The sequence below is a fragment of the Pipra filicauda genome, unplaced genomic scaffold (assembly GCF_003945595.2).
Source record: "Pipra filicauda isolate LSUMZ 115617 unplaced genomic scaffold, ASM394559v2 scaffold592_size254116_pilon, whole genome shotgun sequence".
NCBI classification, from domain to species: Eukaryota; Metazoa; Chordata; class Aves; order Passeriformes; family Pipridae; genus Pipra; species Pipra filicauda.
In genome coordinates this window covers 1-17927 of record NW_024104745.1, presented here as the reverse complement: position 1 = coordinate 17927, position 17927 = coordinate 1, and the positions used below count along the sequence as shown (strand labels likewise).

General features: G+C 55.7%; 1 protein-coding gene across 3 annotated transcripts; it reads left to right on the top strand.

Annotated features, from left to right (window-relative positions):
- Window positions 1–4116: 4116 nt before the first annotated feature.
- LOC114002527 lies at window positions 4117–17122 on the top strand. 3 transcript variants are annotated; one of them, XM_039387854.1, is made up of 11 exons: window positions 12566–12732; window positions 13083–13154; window positions 13243–13314; window positions 13402–13446; window positions 13801–13908; window positions 14603–14674; window positions 14763–14834; window positions 14922–15020; window positions 15477–15584; window positions 16629–16700; window positions 16903–17122. In XM_039387854.1, the coding sequence occupies exons 1-11, from the start codon at window positions 12636–12638 to the stop codon at window positions 16980–16982; spliced, it is 897 nt and encodes a 298-aa protein (XP_039243788.1). In that variant the 5' UTR covers window positions 12566–12635; the 3' UTR covers window positions 16983–17122. The 3 variants fall into 3 exon arrangements, with proteins under 3 accessions (XP_039243790.1, XP_039243788.1, XP_039243789.1); XM_039387855.1 differs by lacking the exon at window positions 16629–16700; XM_039387856.1 differs by lacking the exons at window positions 12566–12732; window positions 13083–13154; window positions 13243–13314; ... (5 more) ...; window positions 15477–15584; window positions 16629–16700 and adding exons at window positions 4117–4318; window positions 4531–4602; window positions 4690–4761; ... (3 more) ...; window positions 5922–6020; window positions 7225–7296.
- The last annotated feature ends 805 nt before the right edge of the window (window positions 17123–17927 follow it).

The following is a 17927-nucleotide window of genomic DNA, read 5'->3' as shown; positions in this document are numbered from 1 at the left end:
CGCGCCCGTCCATCACCCGCCGCCTCCGGCGCCCATTGGCTGAGTCACGCTGAGGTCCCGCCCCCGCGCGGCTCTCTCGCTTCTGGTTGGCCAGCGGCGAGCGGGGCTCCGCCCCCTCCGCCATTTATTTCGGGCGCGTTCGGTGGCGGCTCCGTAATGGCGCCCCCGGCGGCCGCCGCGCCTGCCCCGCCCGGGCCGCGCCCGCCCCGCCCCGCCCCCCTCAGCGCGGGCCGTGTGGGCCCGGCCGGGCTGTGCCCCCGGGGTTTGCGCCATTGGCACCGCTGCCCGGCCGTAGGGGCTTTGGGGACCCCGTGGCCCATCGCACAGCACCCTGAAGGCATCAAGGGTGCAGGAGACCTTTAAGATCACTTAGTCCGACCTTTAAGATCACCCAGTGTGACCGTCACCCCGCACTGCCGCGGTGACTCCTAGACCCCTAACCCGCATCCCCCCGCGCCAGATCCAGTGACTCCACCACCTCCCTGGGCAGACCTTCCAGTGCCTGACACCCAACCAGTGAACATTTTTTCCGTATCCAATCTGAGTCTCCCCTGGCTCAGCTTAAGGCCGTTTCGCCTTGTCCTCTCCCTGCGGGCGCGGCAGAAGGACCAGTCCCACCGCCTCCCCCCTCCTGTCAGCTGGAGAGAGCGATGGGGTCCCTGCGAGCCTCCTGCAGACTAAGCCAGCCCGGCTCCTTTCACTGCAACCCCCCTGAGCTGCTGAAGGAATGAGTTTGTTCTGCTCCTCGATGGGGGGGAAGTGTCTTTTCCATCCAGCATCCTCGTTAGCGATTCCACTTTCCAAGTCACTGACTTTGCTCCTTGGCACTAGAAATTGCCAAAAAAAAAGCTCCAGCTTGTTGTTGAGGCTCTGTCTTGAATTAATGTGTTTTTGACAAAGTTTGTCAGTATTTTTCTCTCTGCCTCTGCATTTGGGGGCTATCCTCTTTTCCTTCCGCAATCTGACCTGGAAGTGTTATGTTAGTGCCTTGTTACTTGATCAAAATACCTTTTCTGGTTATATTTCTGATTGGTTTTTTTAAGGTTTTGGGAGGGTCTGTAAGGAGCATCAGAGACTTTCAGAGGAGGAGGACTGGTCCTTCAGCTCGTTAGTGTGTCTGCAATATCACAGTCTTCAGGAGTAACAGGAAGCTCGGGGACAGAAATGTTGTGTTTAAAATCAAACGTCAAACACAGCATTTGTTTTCTGTGTCTCTTAATTTCATAAGATTTTTGGGAACTTGTGAATAAAATAAAATATCTAAAATAAATAAAAATGTGTGAATGTACAGATTAGTCTTGTCAGACTTTTCTGTTTTCTTTTGAGAAATGTTTGAAATAAAGATTTGTCACTTCGTAATGATTTTGTAAAAGTTTATAGAGTTGGAATGACGAGGTTCTTGTGCGTCTGGTGTCCTGTCTTACTTCAAAATAGTAATTTTTATCACAAATTCAAGAAGGGAACTTGTGCTTTAGTGCTCATGAGAGCAACGAGCAAATCAAACAATGACCCAGCTACTGACTGGATAAGGCAGACGCTTTGCACGTTGAACGAACTAAATCATGGTGCCTCAACAGCTACAATGCAGTTTTTATCCTTGTGCAGGTGAAGCTCTACGAAATAACTTGGTCCGGGTGCTAAATTACGTGTTAATCTTTCCTGTCAGGTGTAATTTGACTCGTTTTCTGACGAATGCAGATGCTACAGGGTGAGAAACTTCTGTCGGGTGTGTGCCAGGTACAGGCGAGAAGCGCTCGGTGGCTCCTGCACTTCCTCAGTAGGTCACGAGGTGGGGTTTGAAGACCCCAGAAAAGACGCCTGAGCAAGTAAAACATTCAGCACTGAAATACCACCTAACTGCTGCAGTCTGCTCAGGCACTGCCAATAGCAAGAATCGCCTGGAAGCAGCAGTTATGAAAGGTTATTTTCCAGAAGTCCTGCTCACAAAGGTTGCAAGGGACAGCAGTAAATCCAAGGGCTCGTGTTTGGTGATGTGCAGGCTCTGCTGCCTGCAGGGAGCGTTGCTGGAGCGCTGCCTTTGCCAGAGTGCTGCAGTAAGGAAGTCAATCCCAGCCATCAGATAAATGAGGAGGGGTACAAAAGTATTCAGTATGATGTAGAAAAAATACATCATTTTGATTTAGTTGATATTTAGGTTAATAAGATTTGAAGTATGGTGAAATATGGCAGAAGTATCTCTGCAGACAGACCATTCAAATGTATTTTGTAATTTGAAGACTCATGAGTATCCCCTGCCCATGCTTTGCCTCTTGAGTGTAGAGAGTTTACCCTAAACCAGCGGGGATTGCAATATTTAGTCTGAAATACAGAATTGAGAGAACAGAGAGATCTTACAGTTTCCACTAACAGGTAAAAAGTGAGGGTTTGGTTGGGGTTTTTTTCACATTCAAAGGCATGTCCTGAAGGCATTATGACAATCCAGTCCTGAACATTTTACTCCACGAGGTCAATAAATTTACTTACATGCTAGAAATGGAGCAGAGATGTCTTCAGTTCCCACTGGGTTTTTTTGCCTCCATAAAGACTTGAGGACATTTTGAAATGCTCTGTATCAGCATTCGGTGGCACAATCTATCCCTAATAAAAGCCCTCCCAGTGGACTTGGCTCTTCCAGAAGTCTGTAAAATGTGGACATTCTCCTGCTGAAACACCTTAGTCTTGACTTCAGCTGTTTTTGAGTGATTAATGCTCAGAGATGTCGAACCAATCCAACCACTAATTAGTTACTCTAATTAGAAGCATTTTTCATCTCAACACAAGGGAAGTTCTTTGTGGTGGGAAATTATTAATTTTTCATTTAGAATGATGTCTTTTGGTTTTGTTCACTCATTTCAACTCATGGTTTCATTACCTTGTACTGAAAGATGCTGCAAAAAATCTGCCTAAGCCTTGATAACAATATTCCTTTTGTTATCATTAACATCTTTCAAATGCATTTTTTAAAGACTGGAATAACTCAACATCATTGAAAGCTAACATGGCATCTGCTTTAGGAACTTGAAGTATCTGCTTCTATCAGGTAATGAAGTAGATTAAAGGCTTATGTGTCCAGTGCTGAAAGTCTACAACAGGTGTAATCCTTTGCTGGGAGTAAGGCTTGCATAGTTACTAAGACAGTAGCACTTGGCTGCTGCTTTTAGCCAGGGATATAGAAACCAAGTAAGTAATTCCTCATCTTCCCTGAAATACATCATGTGTTGTACCAGCAGCCATGAAATTAGAGTTAATAGATTAATAACTAAAGGAAAACCAAGTAACTGGACAAGTGTAATCATGAACAGATGGATAAGGCTGCACGTGCACACTCAGAGTGATCAGATGTTGCCCTTTGGGGATGTTAGGACCTGGCTGTCCTATCAGGCATGTTCCCCCTTTTGTTGTATCCAGCCCACTCGCAGTTATCTGTGGACTTGACTCAAACTTTGGTTGGGGCAGAGCTGGTCAGGTGTGTGCTCTGCTTACTTGGGATATTCCTGCTCCATGGCAATGCAGATTTGGCATTTAGGTCTCAGACATACATAAGTTTTCCTAAGTGTAGCAAACTTTGGTCACTTAGCTAGAAATCAGGAGCAAAGCCAGCAGGCTCCTGGCCAGTACTAAGGAGAGTTGTTTTTCCCCCATCTTTCTGATTCAAGACCTATCCCAGAGGAAGCCATAGGAATACATCTCACACTTGAATTACAGGAATAGAATGAAAAATGTCTGCTTGAATGCTGAGTATGATTGAAGCATAGCAAGAGTTTTCCAGCTGGCAGGTGCTGCTGGCAAGAGCGGGAATCACCGACAGGAGGTGAATGTTGGAGCTGGCATTGGGATTGCAGTAGAGCCATGAAACGTCTCACTTGTGCAATGTCATACAAATCAGTTCTCAGGCCAACAAGTCGACTGGACAGAGCTGTGTGGCGGGATGTGCTCCCCTGGCTGGGAGGGCAGCTCCTGAGATTTGTCCCTGCACAATCCCACCCAGGCAGTGAGGTCCCAGCAGGGCTGTGAGGTCACAGAGCCCCGTGGTCCCACAGCACCACAATGACCGACCACTCAGTCCCTGACCACAACTGTGGCAGCAGCGGCGGCGGTGTTTGGACAAAAATTACTGGACAGAGATTTTACAGCAGCGGTGTCAGGACAGCGGTGCCAGGACAGGGGTGTCAGGACAGCGGCGGCAGCAGTAGCTGCCGGACGGTGTGAGGGCGAGGGGCCATGGCCCTTGCTCTCCGCCTCTTCCTCCTCCTCCTCCTGGCAGTGGCCCTGCACGCCAGGGCTGCCCAGGCTGCTCCGGTGCCAGCGCGGGGAGCAGGTGAGCCGGCGGCCTGGGGCACCTTTCCCGGCCAGCGGGCTCTTCTCCCCGGGAAGGGTCTGGGATGGTTTTCCCCTCTGCAGCTCTGGCCATGTCCATTGACATCTGGCCCCCACGGGGCTCCCCAAACTCCTTGCAGTGCCACAGTTCTCTGAGGCAGGAGGGGATCCCAGCATGCCATGGAAATGATTCCCATCTCTGTTTGCTTCTAGATGAGGGTGCTGGGAATTCTTTTTCAGCAGCTTGGCTAGAAGGTGGCTTGGACTCCTTGGGGCCTCCTGCAGGTAATTCTCAATGTGTGCTCAAAGAATAATCATTGACAGCATGGCAAGAGCCAGATGACAGAAGCTTCTTTGGCTGTTGAGTTACAGGAGTGTCCGCAGGGAGGACTCTTCCAGATTCTGGGCTGGTTCCTCCACACAAAGCTGGCTCACATCGTACGGGTAAGAAGTCTGTCCCTGCTGAACTCACAGGTTGAGCTCTGGTTTTCTCTAATCCGTTCATTTCAAATGGAACTGCTTCTCATTCAGGTCCTCCAAGAGGCAGAAACCGATCTCCAGGAGACAAACCATCCCAGGAGGCACTGGAACTTCTGGACCAAATGCTGAGTGAATTGCAGAGACGGAGAGGTGGGTCTGTTTCCTCAGCCTGAGCCGTGAGACCCATCAGCCGGGGGCTTTAGATCCACGTGTGGACAGGCAGTGGCTGCACAGCGGGAAGGGATCCATCGCAGCCTCGCTGCCCCGCTGCTGCTTTCATGTCCCCAAGGTCCCTCCCGCTGCAGCTGCTCCCAGAGCTGGCCCTGAGTCTCGAGAGGCCCAAGGCACCAGAGCAGCCCAGAGCGGGATCCCTCCCGCGAGCCGAGGGCCGGAGTGCTCCCTGGCTCCCACCCTGGGCAGGGGCTCACGTGTCTCCTGAGAGGGCCTGACTTCGTCCTCTTGGGCTGTGGGAGCTGTCCCGGGGCAGGGAGGGATGGGGCTGGCACTGCCTGCTGCAGTCTTCCCCAGGGCTTTAGCCAGGGTTTCCTGAGTGCAGGAGACACCCCTGAGGGGCCCTTGGTTGCTCCAGCCGCTCCCCCAGGGATGTTGCACAGGGCCTGGAACGAGTGTGCAGAGCGGCCAGGAGCCAGCCCAGAGCTGCCCAGGCCCCTCTGCAGCTCTGGCCATGTCCATTGACATCTGGCCCCCATGGGGACCCCCGAGCCCCTGCAGTGCCACAGTTCTCTGAAGCAGGAGGGGATCCCAGCATGCCATGGAAACGGTTCCCATCCCTGTTGGCTTCTAGATGAGAACACTGGGAATGCTTCTCCAGCAACTTGGATGGAAGATGCTTTGGGTCCCTCGGGGTCTCCTGCAGGTAATTCTCAATGTGTGCTCAAAGAATAATAATTGACAACATGGCAAGAGCCAGGTGACAGAATCTTCTCTGACTGTTGAGTTACAGGGGTGTCCGCAGGGAGGACTTTTCCAGCTCCTGGGCTGGTTGCTCCACGGTGGTCCAGCTCACATCACAGGGGTGAGTAAACTGTCTCTGCTGACCTCACAGGCTGAGCTCTTGATTTTCTCTAATCCATTCATGTCAAATGGAACTACTTCCCATTCAGGTCCTCCAAGAAGCCGGAATCAACCTCCAGGAGACAAACCATCTCAGAAGGCACAGGATCTTCTGGACCAAATGCTGAATGAACTGGAGAGACGGAGAGGTGGGTCTGTTTCCTCCAGAGCCGTGAGACCCATCAGCCGGGGGCTTTAGATCCACGTGTGGACAGGCAGTGGCTGCACAGCGGGAAGGGATCCATCGCAGCCTCGCTGCCCCGCTGCTGCTTTCCCACCTTGCGGGGCTGTTTCCCCGCCTGGCCTGGCTGCAGCTTCTCCCCGGCCTCTGCAGGAAGGCCTTGAGCATCCCCTGACCCCGTGCCCCAAATGCACCACGGGCCCTGCAGACCAGGAGATCCCTTGCAATTGCCTGGTCTGGTCTCCCGGCAGCTCCGGTGTGGTGGCTGTTTGGAGGAGGGAGTGCCCTGACCCAGCCCCAAAAGCCTGGCTGTTTCCCTGGACCTTTCCCATGTCTTTTATAAGCATTGCCTCCTGAAGATGCCACCTCCCTGGCAGGGAACAGTTCCATCAAAGACAGTTAAACAGTTCCAATCAAAGACAATTCAGCAAGTGTCCTGAAACCTTCTCTGCCTATCAAAAAGATAATAAGAGGACTGAAAATGTGGACTAATTACCATGACAAGCGAGAAATCAATAACCAATAGAAGATAGAATACTAATAATAGAAAGATTTATGTAATTTATAGCCTATGAACATTAATTTCTTTGTTTGCTAAAATCTATTATTAGTGAAATATTTCAAAAATGCCTGTGTGTTTTTGGGGGAGTGACCCCATGTGCATCCAGAACTGTAATGGAGTAATATCTGCTTTCTAATATTAAAGATATTGTTAGAGACTTTGATTTATGCTGAGGTTTTTGGAAACAGCTCTGATGGCTGTCCTTTCTGGGGAAAAGGCAGATGGTGAGAACAAGACTCCACGTGTCTCCTGAGAGAGCCTGACTTGGGCTGTGAGAGCTGTCCTGGGGCAGCGAGGGATGGTTGTGGCACTGCTTGCTGCAGTTTGCCCCAGGCCTTTAGCCAGGGATTCCTGTGGTCAGGAGAGAGCCCCAAAGGGTCCTTGGCTGCTCCAGCCGCTCCCCCAGGGATGTTGCACAGGGCCTGGAACGAGTGTGCAGAGCGGCCAGGAGCCAGCCCAGAGCTGCCCAGGCCCCTCTGCAGCTCTGGCCATGTCCATTAACATCTGGCCCCCACGGGGCTCCTCGAGCCCCTGCAGTGCCACAGTTCTCTGAGGCAGGAGGGGATCCCAGCATGCCATGGAAACGGTTCCCATCTCTGTTTGCTTCTAGATGAGAACACTGGGAATGCTTCTCCAGCAGCTTGGATGGAAGATGCTTTGGGTCCCTCGGGGTCTCCTGCAGGTAATTCTCAGTGTGTGCTCAAAGAATAATAATTGACAACATGGTAAGAGCCAGGTGACAGAATCTTCTCTGACTGTTGAGTTACAGGGGTGTCCACAGGGAAGACTTTTCCAGGTCCTTTGCTTATTCCTCTGCACAAGCCCAGCTCACATGGCAGGGGTGAGTAGTCTGTCTCTGCTGACCTCACAGGCTGAGCTCTGGTTTTCTGTAATCCGTCCATGTCAAATAGAACTACTTTCTATTAAGATCCTCCAAGACACAGGCATCAACCTCCATGAGACAAACTATCCCAGAAGGCATTGGATCTTCTGGACCAAATGCTGAATGAAATGCAGAAAGGGCACAGTGGGTTTCTTTCCCTCATCCTGAGCCGTGAGACCCATCAGCCGGGGGCTTTAGATCCACGTGTGGACAGGCAGTGGCTGCACAGCGGGAAGGGATCCATCGCAGCCTCGCTGCCCCGCTGCTGCTTTCCCGCCTTGTGGGGCTGTTTCCCCGCCTGGCCTGGCTGCAGCTTCTCCCCGGCCTCTGCAGGAAGGCCTTGAGCATCCCATGACCCCGTGCCCCAAATGCACCACGGGCCCTGCAGACCAGGAGATCCCCTGCAATTGCCTGGTCTGGTCTCCCGGCAGCTCCGGTGTGGCGGCTGTTTGGAGGAGGGAGTGCCCTGACCCAGTGGGAAAACATCATCCATTTTCATGAACCTTTTCCATGTCTGTTTTAAGTATTGCCTCCTGAAGATGCCACCTCCCTTATGTGGAATGGTTCCAACTGATCCAGTTCTCCCTCTTGCTTTCCCCAGAGATGGACCGAGGGGCTCTGTGGCAGGCGGCGTTCCCCAAAGGAAGCAGTGGCTCCGTGCCAGGCTCTGCTGCGGGCAGGGAGGCGATGCCAGGCACGGGCACACGGGGTAATTGCTGAGGCGTGGTCATCGGTGTCGGCCATCGGGGTGGCTGTGTGGCAGCAGCTCTTCCCCCAGTGCCCACTTAGGCCCATCATGGAAAGAAGACTATAGCAGAACAGATAAATTATCCTAAGCAGACACAGTGGAATTGGGTACTGAGCAGTCTTGCTGAGGGCCGTCAGTGAGGGGCATGGGAGTGTCAGGGCTGGCACTGCCTGCTGCAGGGATGGGTTGTGTGCGTGTCCCTCAAAGGAGCGACTGCTCAAGCAGCTCCGCTCCCCCCGGGCTCTCCTCCCGGCCTTCTGGGTTTGCTTTGGTGGGACAGCCTGTCCCCAGGGCTGGGAGCCTCCAGGCACCCGCACTGAGGGAAACAGAGAATGTCCTGGCTGTGTCCAACGTGCTGTCGGCTTAGCAGGGGTGCCCAGGACGGGCTAACGCTCCAAATTGCTCCCGCAGATGCAGCCGGTGCCACAACACGTGCTCCCAAGATCCAGGAGAGCACTGGGAGAGATTTCTGTCGGGGAACACACTGTTTGAGTGTGATAATGGCAAGCATGTTGGGTGGGCAGCTTGCCATCATGTTGTGCTGTGCTGGAATCTGGTACTGGAGGGTGAGAAAACGGTGAGTTGTTTGTTGATCTCCCCCTCAAACAGCTTCTTTTGAAGGCAGCTCCTAGCCATGGAACATTCCCAGCCTGGCTGCTGTGGAGCGGCCAGTTAGTCCTTGGTCAAAGAACTCTGCTGAGGGTTCTGCTGCTGTCCAGTGCTGTCCTGGCCTCTCAGCTGCTGGGCCCCTCCTGGGGAGCCCGCTGGGACTGGAGCCAGTGCTGGCTCCAAGTGAGCCTGCCTGGCCAAGAGCAGCCCCAGCAGGACGGGCAGAGGCAAAGCAAGGTGGGGAGGAGAAGGAGCGGGGACGAGATTGCCCTTGGAAGGCAGACGTGCCCTGGCGCCCGCTCCTGCCCAGGGCCCCTGCCCAGAGCCATCCCCCTGCTCGCTGGGGCCTTGAGGGGCAGGTGTCCACCGGGGCCAAGGTGTGCCAGCAGCTCCCCTGTGCTGCTGAGCCTTGCCAGCTCTGGGCCCTGCTGGGCAGCAGAGTCCCTGTGTGCCCCCTGCAGCTGGGCCTCAGCCACCTCCTCTCTCCACAGGCACATCCTTAAAGAAAAGCTGAAAGCTGGTGGCTGGTCCCAAGATGTCTACAGCCGGAAAAGCTGGAGCAGCAGCTCTGAGTCTGACCAGCTTTTAATGGCACATCCACCCCTGAGCAGTTTTGAGCCCGCAGGCTAAGTCCTCCATCCACGGCCGATGGTTCAACCCCCGGGAAATGAGTTGGAAGTGCTCAACAGAACTCCAAGTGAGAACTTCCAGGGTCAGCTCTTCTGTACAAATAAAAAGGGACAGAGCTGGCACACCAGTGTTTGTGTGGTACCATCAGCCCTGGCTGAGCTCCAGCCGGGGCACAGCCGTGGATGCCCACGGTGTGGGCAGGCACGAGCCAGGCTGGGGCTGGGGGAGCCCGTGGTGAGGGACCTTGGGCTGAGGGCACCTTTACTGCAGTGGGACCATCTGGGCCTGGGCCTCTCAGATAGGATGCCCAGGAAAAGAGGGAAGCCATCAAGAGCATTTTCAGGGCCGCAGCCTGACAAACAATATCTGGAGGCAAAGCAGAAGTCCTTGCTAATTAACAGGCACTTGATGGGACCTAACTGATGGGTAATCACCAATCCTGGGTGCTGAGTCCCTTGTTCAAGGCTTTGACTGCCTGGGGAGTAACTCAGCTGTGATCACCCACTGCTTGAATGGAGCATTGAGAGGGCAGCCAGGGTAACACCCTGGGATCTGACAAATTTGCAGAACCCATTTGCCAGGGTTTTCAGTAGTGGCTTGCCTTGGAAAAATAGGGGATGGGACTGGACTGTGCTCCATACAGAAGCCCTTCATGGAAGGATTTGCTGCAGAACAGCTCTAGAGAGCACCAACAATCCGGGGGCAACCACACACTCAACCTCCCAGGTCAAAACACTCGGTGTTGCTGGGCTGGGGGTCCCCATATGGCAGGAGGGAATTTGGAGTCCCCCGTAAGGTGGGACTGGTAACCCTCAGGAGGCACCCAGGGATATTTTGGGCTGTCTTCTATGGTGTGCAGGGGGCTGAGGTCCCCCATAAGACTTGCAGGGAGCTGAGGACTGGGATGAGGAACATGGTGGGGGCGTTGGATTTTCCTCTAAAGAGGGCAGGGTGTTTGGAATCCTTCATAAGCCATGTAGTGGGCTGTCACTCCTCATGAGGTTCTCAGGGGTTCTGGGGCCTCTTTTTGTGGTGTGCAGGTTCTTAGGGAGCCCCGTTACATTTGCAGAGGGCTGAGCCTGGGGCTCAGCCCAGGCTCTCTGGTCTGGGGCCGAGTAGGGCCCTTCCTGGGACAGTCTGGCCGGGCCAGGGACCCGCGGGGCGAAGGGGCCACGGGGCAGCCTGACGAGCTGGGGGGAGGCACAACAAGGGGTCTCCTCACTGAGCTGAAACCAAACACACACCTACAGCCCCGGCGCTTCGCCAGGGCACAGGAGGCACTGCGGGGGGACAGCTGAGCCCGTGGCTTCTCACACCAGCGGCAGCCTGGCACTGGGAGTTCCGAGGCCACGCCTTAGACGGCAGTGACCATGGCCCACAAGCTGGGAAGGTCTTGAGGGGCAGAGACTTTCAACGCTTCTCCCCGGGAAGAGTGGCTGATCCTGGGGTTTTTTTCATCTTTTCCCCTCAAAACCAGTATCTTGACAGGGAGTAACACACCTTAGCTCCACCCTCCTGTGGCCTCTGATGTGCAGGGGTGGTTGTGCAGGCATTTTACAGAAACTGCCCTCCGTTTATTCCCCTGCAGAGCCAATGTCATAACATCCCAAAAAGGGGCTTCTTATTCACTGTTGTCATAGCTGAGATACTCGGACAGATGTTACAATTCCAAGTACTTGGATCCAAAGCTGGCTCAAGTCAGCAAAGGATAAAGTGACAGTGGACACTGCTCAGTTCTTAGGGCAGAGGGAGTGGGAACAGAAAGTGCTCTCCCAAATAAAGAGTTCCATGTTCACTGCTGGTGTTTAATACATCCCTTTGCCTGCAGGAGAGCTTGTTATCTCTTTCCAAGGATGGCATTTCTCTGTTCCAGTCACTGGAAGCCCATGGCTGCCGGAATGCAAATGCTATTGCGACCGCCAAGGGAACTGGGAGCCTCAGTTGCAGTAGAGGGACACCCAGCCTTTTTCCTTTAATGTCGTGGCAGTCCAGTCTGCAATGGATGAATTCCTTGCTGCTGTTGGCTAACCCTTGTGCTGGTACCAAGGTGCCATCCCTTGGATGGAGCAGGCAGGGAGGGATCACAGGCCCACGGTGCTGGCGTTGCTGCAGCTGCCCTGATTGCCTGCCTTGGGTTATTTTTATGAATTACGGCATCAAGTCCTTCCCTGTTTCAATATGGGCCACCCCCCAGCCCTGAGTGCACAGCACACACTCGGTGTCGGCGTGGCGGGGGAAGAGCTGGCAGGTGCTGCCGGCAAGAGCGGGAATCACCGACAGGAGGTGAATGTTGGAGCTGGCATTGAGATTGCAGTAGAGCCATGAAACGTCTCACTTGTGCAATGTCATACAAATCAGTTCTCAGGCCAACAAGTCGACTGGACAGAGCTGTGTGGTGGGATGTGCTCCCCTGGCTGGGAGGGCAGCTCCTGAGATCCATCCCCACACAATCCCTGTAAAGTAACATACATGCAGGTATCCCCCAAAAATGCCAAGGCAGTGGAAAGAATTCAAGAAGGTTCGTTTTGAAGACAAGAACATTCAAAAGCATACAAAGGAAATTCTGCACCAGCTACAAGAGCACTGGGCCTGAGAAAGTCACTGATCTCTTCCAGGCTTCTCTATTATCGCTGCCCCCCCGGCTCTCTCGGGCCCTGTAGCGTGTCTGTAAGCGTTCTCTCTGCGCTCCCGTTGCAGACAGAGAGGCTGAGGACTTGTCTGGTAATGGGGGGAGGGAGAAAGCAGCCAAACTGCCTTAGAGAAAGGTGTTCCTTTTAGGCAGAAAAGCCTTCCTCTGTCTCCTCCTAACAAAATCTTCTGCAAGCCTTTTCTATCCTCACAATCCCACCCAGGCAGTGAGGTCACAGCAGGGCTGTGAGGTCACAGAGCCCCGTGGTCCCACAGCACCACAATGACCGACCACTCAGTCCCTGACTGCAACTGTTGCGGCAGCAGCGGCGGCGGCAGCGGTGTCAGATTTGGTGGCGTTTGGACAGTGATTACTGGACAGTGATTACTGGACAGAGATTACTGGACAGAGATTTCTGGACAGAGATTGTACAGCAGCGGTTTCAGGACAGCGGTGCCAGGACAGGGGTGTCAGGACAGCGGCGGCAGCAGTAGCTGCCGGACGGTGTGAGGGCGAGGGGCCATGGCCCTTGCTCTCCGCCTCTTCCTCCTCCTCCTCCTGGCAGTGGCCCTGCACGCCAGGGCTGCCCAGGCTGCTCCGGTGCCAGCGCGGGGAGCAGGTGAGCCGGCGGCCTGGGGCACCTTTCCCGGCCAGCGGGCTCTTCTCCCCGGGAAGGGTCTGGGATGGTTTTCCCCAGGGCTTTAGCCAGGGTTTCCTGGGTGCGGAGAGAGCCCCAAAGGGTCTTTGGCTGCTCCAGCCGCTCCCCCAGGGATGTTGCACAGGGCCTGGAACGAGTGTGCAGAGCGGCCAGGAGCCAGCCCAGAGCTGCCCAGGCCCCTCTGCAGCTCTGGCCATGTCCATTGACATCTGGATCCCACGGGGCTCCCCGAGCCCCTGCAGTGCCACAGTTCTCTGAGGCAGGAGGGGATCCCAGCATGCCATGGAAACGGTTCCCATCTCTGTTTCCAGATGACAACACTGGGAATGCTTCCCCATTAGACTGGCTGCGTAAAGTTTTGCAGCCCTTGCAGCCTCCTGCAGGTAAGTTTTCAATGACTCCTCAAAGAAAAATATTTGACAACATGGCAAGAGCCAGATGACAGAAGCTTCTCTGGCTGTTGAGTTACAGGAGTGTCTGCAGGGAGGACTGTTCCAGCTCCTTTTCTGGTTCCTCGGCCCAAACTCCTCTCACATGGCAGGGGTGAGTAGTCTGTCCCTGCTGACCTCACAGGCTGAGCTCTGGTTTTCTCTAATCCGTTCATGTCAAATGGAACTGCTTGCCATTCAGGTCCTCCAAGAGGCAAGAGCCAACGTCCAGGAGAGAAAAAGACCCGTGAGTCAAATGAAGTTCTGAAAGAAATTATGAAGGAACTTCAGAAAGGGCGAGGTGGATCTGTTTCCTCAGCCTGAGCCCAGTGTGGACAGGCAGTGGCTGCACAGCGGGAAGGGATCCATCGCAGCCTCGCTGCCCCGCTGCTGCTTTCCCACCTTGCGGGGCTGTTTCCCCACGTGGCCTGGCTGCAGCTTCTCCCCGGCCTCTGCAGGAAGGCCTTGAGCATCCCCTGACCCCGTGCCCCAAATGCACCACGGGCCTTGCAAAGCAGGAGATCCCTTGTATCGCGAAGATGCCACCTCCTTAACGAAGAATGGTCCCATCTGATCCAGGTGTCCCTCTTGCTTTCCCCAGAGATGGACCAAGAGGCTGTTCACAAGTTAATGTTCCCCAAAGGAAGCAGTGGCTCCGTGCCAGGCTCTGCTGAGGGCAGGGAGGCGATGCCAGGCACGGGCACACGGGGTAATTGCTGTGGCGTGGTCATCGGTGTCGGCCATCGGGGTGGCTGTGTGGCAGCAGCTCTTCCCCCAGTGCCCCCTCGGGCCCGTCACGACAGCAGCCAAAGCTGAAAGCACGACGGGTTGGAGGCATCTGGAGCATGTTCTGCAGCCCCTGGGAAACGGGACTCTGGCCCCAAGGTCCCTCCCGCTGCAGCTGCTCCCAGAGCTGGCCCTGAGTCTCGAGAGGCCCAAGGCACCAGAGCAGCCCAGAGCGGGATCCCTCCCGCAAGCCGAGGGCCGGAGCGCTCCCTGGCTCCCACCCTGGGCAGGGGCTCACGTGTCTCCTGAGAGGGCCTGACTTCGTCCTCTTGGGCTGTGGGAGCTGTCCCGGGGCAGGGAGGGATGGGGCTGGCACTGCCTGCTGCAGTCTTCCCCAGGGCTTTAGCCAGGGTTTCCTGAGTGCAGGAGACACCCCCGAGGGGCCCTTGGTTGCTCCAACCACTCCCCCAGGGATGTTGCACAGGGCCTGGAACGAGTGTGCAGAGCGGCCAGGAGCCAGCCCAGAGCTGCCCAGGCCCCTCTGCAGCTCTGGCCATGTCCATTGACATCTGGATCCCACGGGGCTCCTCGAGAGCCCCTGCAGTGCCACAGTTCTCTGAGGCAGGAGGGGATCCCAGCACGCCATGGAAACAGTTCCCATCTCTGTTGGCTTCTAGATGACAACACTGGGAATGCTTCTCCATTGGATTGGCTGCGTAAAGTTTTGGGGCCCTTGCAGCCTCCTGCAAGTAAGTTCTCAATGTCCCCTCAAAGAAAAATATTTGACAACATGGCAAGAGCCAGATGACAGAAACTTCTTTGGCTGTTGAGTTACAGGGGTGTCTGCAGGGAGGACTTTTCCAGCTCCTTTTCTGGTTGCTCCGCCCAAACCAGCCTCACATGGCAGAGGTGAGTAGTCTGTCCCTGTTGACCTCACAGGCTGTGCTCTGGTTTTCTCTAATCTGTTCATGTCAAATGGAACTGCTTGCCATTCAGGTCCTCCAAGAGGCAAGAGCCAACCTCCAGGAGAGAAAAAGACCCATGAGTCAAATGAAGTTCTGAAAGAAATTTTGAAGGAACTTCAGAAAGGGCAAGGTGGGTCTGTTTCCTCAGCCTGAGCCGTGAGACCCATCAGCCGGGGGCTTTAGATCCACGTGTGGACAGGCAGTGGCTGCACAGCGGGAAGGGATCCATCGCAGCCTCGCTGCCCCGCTGCTGCTTTCCCACCTTGCGGGGCTGTTTCCCCACCTGGCCTGGCTGCAGCTTCTCCCCAGCCTCTGCAGGAAGGCCTTGAGCATCCCCTGACCCCGTGCCCCAAATGCACCACGGGCCCTGCAGACCAGGAGATCCCCTGCAATTGTCTGGTCTGGTCTCCCGGCAGCTCCGGTGTGGTGGCTGTTTGGAGGAGAGAGTGCCCTGACCCAGCCCCAAAAGCCTGGCTGTTTCCCTGGACCTTTCCCATGTTCTTTATAAGCATTGCCTCCTGAAGATGCCACTTCCCTTATGGAGAACAGCTCCCTCTGATCCAGCTGTCCCTCTTGCTTTCCCCAGAGATGGACCAAGGGGCTCTGTGGCAGGCGGCGTTCCCCAAAGGAAGCAGTGGCTCCGTGCCAGGCTCTGCTGAGGGCAGGGAGGCGATGCCAGGCACGGGCACACGGGGTAATTGCTGAGGCGTGGTCAGCCGGTGTCACCCATCGGGGTGGCTGTGTGGCAGCAGCTCTTCCCCCAGTGCCCACTCGGGCCCATCACGATGTGGGTTCAGTGAGGGTTTGCTCTGCGCTCCTGAGAGAGTCCCGAGGGGCCCGTGGCTGCTCCAGCCGCTCCCCCAGGGATGTTACACAGGGCCTGGAACGAGTGTGCAGAGCGGCCAGGAGCCAGCCCAGAGCTGCCCAGGCCCCTCTGCAGCTCTGGCCATGTCCATTGACTTCTGGCCCCCATGGGGACCCCCGAGCCCCTGCAGTGCCACAGTTCTCTGAGGCAGGAGGGGATCCCAGCATGCCATGGAAACGGTTCCCATCCCTGTTTGCTTCTAGATGGGGATCATGACTTGGATTATCGGGAAATCCTGCTGAATGATGCACTGAATTTCCTGGGGCAACCTGGAGGCAAATTCTCAATGTCCCTTTCCTGACAGAATAATCCCTTTCAATGTGGCAAGAGCTCATTCATGTGCCATTTTCCTTAAGACCCTCTCAAGGTTGCTGGATTGTGGCAATCATGGCCGACTCTTTGCTCAGGCCCAAGAGGGATCCCACAGGATCCCTGTCAGGGGGGCTTTTAATCTTCTTTCCCTGGAGATGCCAGTTGCTCCCTCCGTGTGGACACGGAGAAGGGCAGAGAGGGAAGGGGCCGGGCCCAGGGCTGTGCCCGGGGGGCTGTGCCTGGCGCGGCTCCTTTGCCGGCCCCTCGGAGCCGGAGGTGCTCCCGCTGCGGCTGCCAAGCCATGGCCCTCGCTGGGGCTGAGTTTGGAGCTGGGGCAGCTCCAGGGAGTCCCTGGTGCCCTGACAGCTCTGCGTGGGCTCCTTTGGTGCCAGCGAGGGGCCACTGCTGGCCTGTGGGAGCTCTGCCCCTGCTCCTGAGGGGAGGGCAGAGATGAGGGCCCTGCAGGGATCCCATTGCCCAGTTGCACTCCCTGCCCCTCCGGCCTGAGGGAGAGTCTGGAACTGGGTCACGGGAGCTCTTCTGTCCTGCCCTTCTTTGCAGCCAAGCCTGGGGGTGACGGTGATCAGGAACCCGGAGTGGGGCCCAGGACTGAGCCTCCGGAAGGTCGTGTGGGTACGTTGTGGCTTTTCCCCCTGGGAGAGCTGCCAGCTCAGAGCCCAAAGCTGGGCCAGCCGGGCGCCTCTGCAGGGGCCAGGACAGAGACCTGCCCGTGTGTGCCCTGTCCCTGCGGGATCCCCTCACCCCCTCTGTACCTCAGGGCTGCCCGTGCAGAGCTCCAGGGATGACACAAGTGTCTCTGCCTGTTGAGTTACAGGGGTGTCCGCAGGGAGGACTTTTCCAGCTCCTCTGCTGATTCCTCTGAGCAAGACCACCGCATATGGCATGAGTGAGTAGTCTGTCCCTGCAGACCTCACAGGCTGAGCTCCGGTTTTCTCTAATCCATTCATGTCAAATGGAACTGCTTGCCATTCAGGTCCTCCAAGAGGCAAGAGCCAACGTCCAGGAGAGAAAAAGACCCTTGAGTCAAATGAAGTTCTGAAAGAAATTTTGAAGGAACTTCAGAAAGGGCGCTCCCTGGCTCCCACCCTGGGCAGAGGGTCTCGTGTCTCCTGAGAGGGCCTGACTCCGTCCCCTTGGGCTGTGGGAGCTGTCCCAGGGCAAGGAAGGATGAGGCTGGCACTGCCTGCTGCAGGGATGGGTTGTGTGCGTGTCCCTCAAAGGAGCGACTGCTCAAGCAGCTCCGCTCCCCCCGGGCTCTCCTCCCGGCCTTCTGGGTTTGCTTTGGTGGGACAGCCTGTCCCCAGGGCTGGGAGCCTCCAGGCACCCGCACTGAGGGAAACAGAGAATGTCCTGGCTGTGTCCAAAGTGCTGTCGGCTTAGCAGGGGTGCCCAGGACGGGCTAACGCTCCAAATTGCTCCCGCAGATGCAGCCGGTGCCAAAATACATGTTCCCAAGATCCAGGAGAGCACTGGAAGAGATTTCTGTCGGGGAACACGCTGTTTGATTGTGATAATGGCAGGCATGTTTGGTGGGCAGCTTGCCATCATGTCATGCTGTGCTGGAATCTGGTACTGGAGGGTGAGAAAACGGTGAGTTGTTTGTTGATCTCCCCCTCAAACAGCTTCTTTTGAAGGCAGCTCCTAGCCATGGAACATTCCCAGCCTGGCTGCTGTGGAGCGGCCAGTTAGTCCTTGGCCAAAGAACTCTGCTGAGGGTTCTGCTGCTGTCCTGTGCTGTCCTGGCCTCTCAGCTGCTGGGCCCCTCCTGGGGAGCCCGCTGGGACTGGAGCCAGTGCTGGCTCCAAGTGAGCCTGCGTGGCCAAGAGCAGCCCCAGCAGG